Raw genomic sequence first — 7,908 nt, forward strand, 5'->3', positions numbered from 1 at the left:
AATTAATTATAAAATTATGATTATAATTTTTATAATTAATTCGATAATAATAAATTTGTATAATAGAATTAATATACTAATGTAATTATTACATCTAATTATAGATAATAATATAATATTATTTATTAAAAATAACAATAGAAATTTATAAAATAAAATATTACACTGTAAAAAGAACAATTAATCAGCATGGTGTTAAGAGTAAAATTGCTGTAAAAAGAGGTCAGTTTTAGATTGAAATAAGTGTTTTACGACTGGGAAGCCAAAACTGAGAGACAAAACCCCCGAAGGCAACCTGTGCAAAGCAGAGCGCTGCTGGGTGGGAGGCTGCGGGTTGCGCTTTGAGCTGCTGCAGCCTAGCGGCGATGGAGAGCCCTGCTCAGCACAGGGACCAGCAGGGACAGCCAGCCCTGCCCGGAGCTCACCTGCGCTCACCCGCAGCTCCACGGCCATGGTTTCCCCGAAGACCCCGTTGCGCTTCACCCCGCACCAGTACCAGCCTTCATCTTCCTCGGCCACCGGGTCCAGGCTCAGCACCACCGTCCTGGCGTTTGGGTCACAGGCGTCCCCCGGCTGTGGCAGCCCCTGCTGCAGCGCTGGCAGCATGGCACAGCCCGTGTTGTTCCACCTGCACCAGTACTTCTCGTAGGTGTAATACTTGCAGGGGTAACAGCAGGTTAAATTCACCCGCGAGCCCGCCTGTGCCTCCACCGCCTTCTTTCCCGTCAGTGCAGGTTCTCCTGTGAAGGCAAACAGGACATCAGGGCTGGGGGAGAGGTTTCAGGGCTGGGAGAGGCACTCAGCTGGTGGTGCTGCTGCTGGGGATAAATAAAGCCCCTGGGAGGACACAGCCTTGGGACCCTTGCCCCTTGAGACAGCCTTGCCCCCTTGGGACAGAGTGCAGTGGCCACATCTCCCAGGCCAGTGGCCTCTCTCCTGCCTCCTCTTACTTACCCTTTTTGCCTTCCTTGTGTTGGCAGCACTTTCCAGCTTGGAAGGAAAGTGTTCCTCGTGTTGCTAAATTAACATTAAAGGTGCTGTTTATGGTTCTCTTTGTAATAGATGATGTGTATAAATTCGTGCTGAGGCTACAGTAATCTCAGCTGATGAAAATCCTGGCATACCAAAGGAGGGTTCTGGGAAATTCCCTCTGATGAGATTACAGCGATATGCACCAAGATCCTAGCCTGAATATTCATCTCCAGAAATGTTGATTCCAGAGGATTATTCCTCTGACCAAAACCCATCCATAAGATAAATACGTGTCTCCTAGAATTTATATTGCAGGAGATTTTCCTCTTACAGTTTGGGAAACTCTCAGCAAGAAAGCAAAAACTACGTGAATATGCTAAAAGGATAAAATCAACAATAAGAAAGCAAGAAACCCTTCCCAGCAACACTTGGAGCTTAGAAATGTATAAAAAGACTTTGTGAGAGCTGTGTCTTTGTGATGTCCAGAGGAGAGGAGCCAGAATGCCCTCCCTGTCTCACCCAACCTGGTTCAGCGCCGATCTGATCTTTGCTCGTGGCCTTTTTACAATTGTATTTTAATGATGGAATAAATTCTCCTTATTAATCAAATTGGCTAGTTCACTTATAACATCTTCTTGTAAGGCTTAAGAAATATTTCATGAGAATTTTCTGCGAACGCATTCCCACAAAACTGAACCTTTCTGTCTCAGTTTTAAAGCTGCTGGGGTGAGTTCAGGCTTGGAGTTCACAGCCCCTTCCCAAAAAGCCAGATTGCCCCCTTGGGGTGGTTCTGTACCTCCTGAGCAGGCAGAGAACTGCCAGTGCACGGCCCTTACCTGGTACAACTGTTAGTTCTGTTGATGACTGCTGCTCCCTCAGTTGATTCGACATGCACCAGTAAGTGCCTTTGTCCTTCTCCTGCAGCTGGTTCAGGATGATGGTGAGAGTTTTATTTTCGGGGTTCTCGAACATGGCCACTCTTCCTTCATATTTGTCCTCCACACGCCCAGTGTTGTCTATGATTATGTCACCACATCGCCTGCCTTTCTGCTTGCACCAGAACCTCGTGGAGGAATTTAGTAGAGGGTCATAGAGGCACTCGAAGCTTGCTGAACCTCCAATTTTTGCAGTTATGTTGGTCTTGAAGTGAGGGAAATTTTTGTCTGTTGGTAAGAATGAAATCAGTTACAAGAGTCTCACTTGTGTCCATTGGGCATCCTCCCAAGGAAATCAACATTATCAGATCAAAAAAGGTGCTGTGGTTAAGGGAAGGCCAGGCAAAGCTCAGGGGTGCAAAAACCATGAGATTGTCATGGCACTGGTGGGAATTCATCCTAAAGGGTCAGTCAGGCCTTGCTTTCTCCCAAATTCACTGGGTGTTGTTGGCTTTGTGGACAGATATTCCAAAGCTTTGTTCCCTTTGCTAGAGGGACCATCTGCATCTGTCAGTTTGAGATTTAAGGAGCTGGGGGCCTGAGGAGACAGCTTGCTTGCCTCAGACTAGGGGGGTGGAATTTGTCTCCTGGAATTTTGGGCTGGGGTACAGAGCTATCCACTTCTGGGAAGGTGAAGTCTGGATACAAGCTTCATTTAGTGATGGTTTAGTACATTACAGGTGGTTAAATGAATAGAAATAAGTATATGGATCAGAGAATAGGGTAATAGCAAAGAGAAATTCAAGTTCTTGCTAAATAAAGTGACAGTGCAGCTGATGCTTCCAAAAAGCAGGAAGAGAGGAAGGGGAAAACATCTGGAGAACAGCTCACCCTCATAGATAAACACATCCAGCTCCTTCTTTGTGTCGTCCTTCTCATATTCACCGGCCCCACAGTAGTACACGCCTGCATCTTCCCAGTCCATCTGAGTCATGGTGACACGGAACGAGCCTGGAGGGCTCTCAAAAGTCAGCTGAAGTCCCCCTGGGACATCTGTGTCCTGATAGCTGTTAATGATGTTTCTGCAGCCATCCTTCTCCTTCTTGCACAGGTATTTCCTCAGCTCGGCCGTCTCCTTCCCAAATCCACAGGTCACGGTCCAGGTGCTGCGCAGCTTCACGTAGAAGAGCTCAGCATCCTCAGGAACGGGTGGGGCTGTGCACAGAGACACTCAGGGCGTGAAATGAACCCTCCCTGAAAGCACCTGCAGCTCTCACACAGCGGGCAGGCCAGAGACGGAGCCTTCTTTAAGAGGGAGACGGGGAAAACTCAAAGAAAATGGTATTTTATGGAGCGCCAATATTTGTAAAATACCAAGAAAATGGTATTTGAGGGAGTCCTAATATTGGCAAAATTACCAATTGGTAAAATACCAAGAAAATGGTATATTACCAAGAAAATGGTATTTTCGGGAGTCTTAATATTGGTAAAATACAAAAAAAAAATTCAAAGAAAATTATATTTGAGGGAGTCCTAATATTGGTAAAATACCAAGAAAATGGTACTTTAGGGAGTCCTAATATTGGTAAAATTACCAATTGGTAAATTACCAATTGGTAAAATACCAAGAAAATGGTATTTGAGGGAGTCCTAGTATTGGTAAAAGACCAAGAAAATGGTACTTGAGGGAGTCCCAAGGTTGTACTTATGTTTAAGAGGGAGAGGGGGAAAAACTCAAAGAAAATGGCATTTGAGGGAGTCCTAATATTGGCAAAATACCAAGAAAATGGTATTTTAGGGAGTCTTAATATTGGTAAAATACCATTGAGGGAGTCCTAATATTGGTAAAATCCCAAGAAAATGGTATTTGAGGGAGTCCCAGGGGTGTAATTACCTTCAGCAACGCTGAGGGTGACTCTGAAGGAGAGCCCTCTGCCATTGATGCCCACGCCACACTGGTAGGTGCCGGCATCGCCCAGCTCCAGCGCTGTGATGTTGATCAGGAAATGTTCTTCCTGGGGCTGGTCAGTGAGGGTGACCCTGCCCCGGTAGGCAGCAGCCACGAAGTCGGAGGACACCACGGTGAGGCAGCCGGAGCCCTTCTGCCTGCACCAGTATTTCCTGTCGTGCTTGTTCATCGGCGTGGGGGGGTAGAAGCATTTCACGGTGACCGAGCCGCCCCGCACGCCGTGCACCTCCCTGGGGCCGAACACGGGGCTGGAGACTGCGGGAGAACAGGCTGGGGTCAGTGCCCTGTGTGCCCCGGGGCTGTGGGTGCCACCATGTCAGTGCCCTGTGTGCCCCGGGGCTGGGTGTGCCCCAGGGCTGTGTATGCCACCAGATCAGTGCCCTGTGTATCACCAGGTCTGTGTGTGCCACCCTGTGTGCCCCGGGGCTGGGTGTGCCCCAGGGCTGTGTATGCCACCAGATCAGTGCCCTGTGTATCACCAGGTCTGTGTGTGCCACCCTGTGTGCCCCGGGGCTGGGTGTGCCCCAGGGCTGTGTATGCCACCAGATCAGTGCCCTGTGTATCACCAGGTCTGTGTGTGCCACCCTGTGTGCCCCGGGGCTGGGTGTGCCCCAGGGCTGTGTATGCCACCAGATCAGTGCCCTGTGTATCACCAGGTCTGTGTGTGCCACCCTGTGTGCCCCGGGGCTGGGTGTGCCCCAGGGCTGTGTATGCCACCAGATCAGTGCCCTGTGTATCACCAGGTCTGTGTGTGCCACCCTGTGTGCCCCGGGGCTGGGTGTGCCCCAGGGCTGTGTATGCCACCAGATCAGTGCCCTGTGTATCACCAGGTCTGTGTGTGCCACCCTGTGTGCCCCGGGGCTGGGTGTGCCCCAGGGCTGTGTATGCCACCAGATCAGTGCCCTGTGTATCACCAGGTCTGTGTGTGCCACCCTGTGTGCCCCGGGGCTGGGTGTGCCCCAGGGCTGTGTATGCCACCAGATCAGTGCCCTGTGTATCACCAGGTCTGTGTGTGCCACCCTGTGTGCCCCGGGGCTGGGTGTGCCCCAGGGCTGTGTATGCCACCAGATCAGTGCCCTGTGTATCACCAGGTCTGTGTGTGCCACCCTGTGTGCCCCGGGGCTGGGTGTGCCCCAGGGCTGTGTATGCCACCAGATCAGTGCCCTGTGTATCACCAGGTCTGTGTGTGCCACCCTGTGTGCCCCGGGGCTGGGTGTGCCCCAGGGCTGTGTATGCCACCAGATCAGTGCCCTGTGTGCCCCCAGGGCTGTGTGTGCCACCAAGGGCCCATGAGCTCCCATGGCAGTGATGGGCACCTGTGAGGTAAAGGTGCTCCCCATGATGCCTTCAGATTTTAGCTTTTGTATTTTTCAGGTCCTGTGCTGCACTGGTGTAGAACCCTGAGCTGCATTTAGTGTCAGAAGGTGTCTTCACATTTTGGTCACACTAGACAATCCTTCCAGGCCTGCAGCTCAAGGACACCCTCTGCCTCAGGCCCCAAAAGTATTAACAAAAGTGAATTTTGGGGGAGCAAACTGGGAGTATCTGCCTTCATTACCTGAAGCTGGAATTGCAGAATGTGCAAATGGACCAAAATTATTTCAGTCTGAGAAACTCATGACCATCATCCATTTGGGGTGTAGCCTCGTGGGAGGCTTCATCCGCCCTTAATGTACCTGAGGGCCCTTCATTAAATACATCCACTTTTATCTTTTTAACTTTTTGTTTGGCCTCTGTTTTGAGAAACTCTAAAAACTGTTTTCAAGAAACGTTGTCTATTTTGGGTGTAGCCTCCCAGGAGGCTTCGTGTGCCCTCAATGTACCTGAAGGCCCTTCATTAAATACATCCACTTTTATAATTTTAACCTTTTTTTTGGCCTCTGTTTTGAGAAACTAAAAAAACTGTTTTTGAGATACATTGTCCATTTCAGGTGTAGCCTCATAGGAGGCTTCATCTGCCCTCAATGTATCTGAAGGCCCTTCATTAAACACATCCATTTTTATCCTTTTAACTTTTTATCTGGCCTCTGTTTCAAGAAACTCAAAAAACTGTTTTTGAGAAGCATTGTCCATTTTGGGTGTAGCCTCACAGGAGGCTTTATCTGCCCTTAATGTACCTGAAGGCCCTGCATGATATACATCCACTTTTCTCTTTTTAACTTTATATTTTTCTCTTTTTAAGCCTGTTGGAGGCATCACCCAAACCCTCCTCCTCCCTTCCCAGTGCCCCCCCTGGTCCTTGGCCACCCCAAAACCTGTGCCCCACGCAGGTGACACTCACTGGATGCCTTGGGGGGGTGTCTGCTCCTTACACACCCAGCTGGGACCAAGGTGAGCAGGAAGAGGAACGCCAGTAAAGCCATTTTTCTTGCATTCCCTGGAAAAGACGTGGAAGATATTGAATAATCACATTTGCAAAATGTTAATCATCTAATAATATTTATGCTTGGAGGATCTGAGGGTTGTGGCTACGTGAAGTAGAGAGAAATATGGTTTTTAATTGCTCCTGTTGAGGAATTGGATGGGGAAAAGGGAGTTAATCATATTTCTGTCCTTGCCTGGGTTTCTGCACAGGAACAGGACTGCCTGTGGATCTCATCCCAGCACCCCAATTCCCTCTGTCACAGAATTCCTGACTGGAGCCTCTATTTAGTGACTCTTTGTTTCCCTGGTCTCTCCAAGGATACACAAAGGAGAATAAGGATGATATTTTCACCTCTACTTTTTAATTCTTTCCTCAGCTGCTGAGGAATTGAGTGAGCTGTAGGGATTTACCTCCAAAAAATCAGATTTCATATGCATTTCTTGAGCACACCTCTTGATCCACCTGCCTGTTCCAACTTCATAGAAGGGACCTACAGGAGCTGATGAGAGGTGCCAAGGAAAACCCTTACAAACAATCAGAGCAATTTGATTTCAGGGCATCAAGTGACACGATTTTATTGAGGGTAATTCCCAGCAGAAGAAAAAAAGCTTTTATTTCCCTGTTAAGATGAAAGGTGTTCTGTTGTGCCTCTTCCTTGTATTGTGATTTCTCCTGGCTCAATGGCCACTTGTCCATGGGTAATAATTAACTCACCGAGCATGAAAAATTCTCTTCAAACACATCCCAGAAGTGGCCAGCAAGGCAAACATAACAAATTCTGCACAAAGCAAACAACGTGGCACAAAGAGGGCCTTGGTGTTTGCCCCTGGCTGCCAGCAGCTCCTCTGCCTGATGGTCACCTCACCAGCCTGTGGTGCAAGCAGGACCCAGCTCAGCCTTGCCCAGCTGGGCAAAGTCAAAATAATCTCTTTTTCTAATTTCTTCTAAAAGTTCAGCTGGTTTTGGGGTACAGCCCACGTTGTTCTGCCAGGTCTGGAAGGGTTACCAAGATCTGAGCCCACCCAAACCAGTGGTTCCTGTGCTCTTGCACCACCAACACCAACAGCTCTGAGCTGTCCCCAGCCCTGTTTTCTCAGATGCTCTTAAAATGTAAATGGAAAAATTATGATGACAACATAATGACCTTTCCTCTTGCTTTCCAACTCAGAACAGATAATTTTTGTTGTTGTTGTTGTTGACTTCATGTAGTGCTGAGAAGGAATAACACTGTTGTTTATCTGTTTGGTGCTGGACTCTAAACCTCACTGCAGCTCCACTGGGTGACAAGGACATTTTACACATTTTGTGTGTAAAGCCCAGGGGAGGGCAGACCCCCCTCAGCCAGTCCCTCTTTAGAGATGTGTTTTTAGTGTCTTTACCCTTAAAACGGATGGTCATTTCCAGGACACTTCTCTGGATGTGGGTTGGGACCATCACCTTCCTCTCCAGTGCTATTTTATTCCTAAATTTTGATATTTTCCAGGTTTCCAGCAGCAGTGTTCTCTGGCCAGGCTGGCTCTTCCAAATCTCCCTTATTACAAGACTTTCCCCATGTTTCTGTTGTGCTTTTGGGATTCTGTCAGTCCTGGGGAGAATTATCTTCAGATTTATGATGGTTTGGGAGAGACCAGGACCTGACCCCCAAGTTGTGCAAACCTGAGCCTGCAGCTGCTCTCTCTGGGTATGGAACACCAGAGTCCAATTCCCAAATTCTGCTGAATTCCTGC

The 7,908-nt window shown here is 48.4% G+C and overlaps 1 protein-coding gene across 1 annotated transcript in view; it reads right to left on the reverse strand.

Moving 5' to 3' along the window:
* PIGR (polymeric immunoglobulin receptor) overlaps positions 1-6,179 on the reverse strand; it is a 9,508-nt gene extending 3,329 nt beyond the window's left edge. The window contains 5 exon segments of the mRNA XM_031062892.1: positions 422-740; positions 1,809-2,135; positions 2,739-3,062; positions 3,742-4,071; positions 6,098-6,179. Of these exon segments, the coding sequence (XP_030918752.1) occupies positions 422-740; positions 1,809-2,135; positions 2,739-3,062; positions 3,742-4,071; positions 6,098-6,179 (1,382 nt within the window).
* Positions 6,180-7,908: the final 1,729 nt, after the last annotated feature.

This window comes from Geospiza fortis, unplaced genomic scaffold, assembly GCF_000277835.1.
Source record: "Geospiza fortis unplaced genomic scaffold, GeoFor_1.0 scaffold391, whole genome shotgun sequence".
Classification (NCBI taxonomy): Eukaryota; Metazoa; Chordata; class Aves; order Passeriformes; family Thraupidae; genus Geospiza; species Geospiza fortis.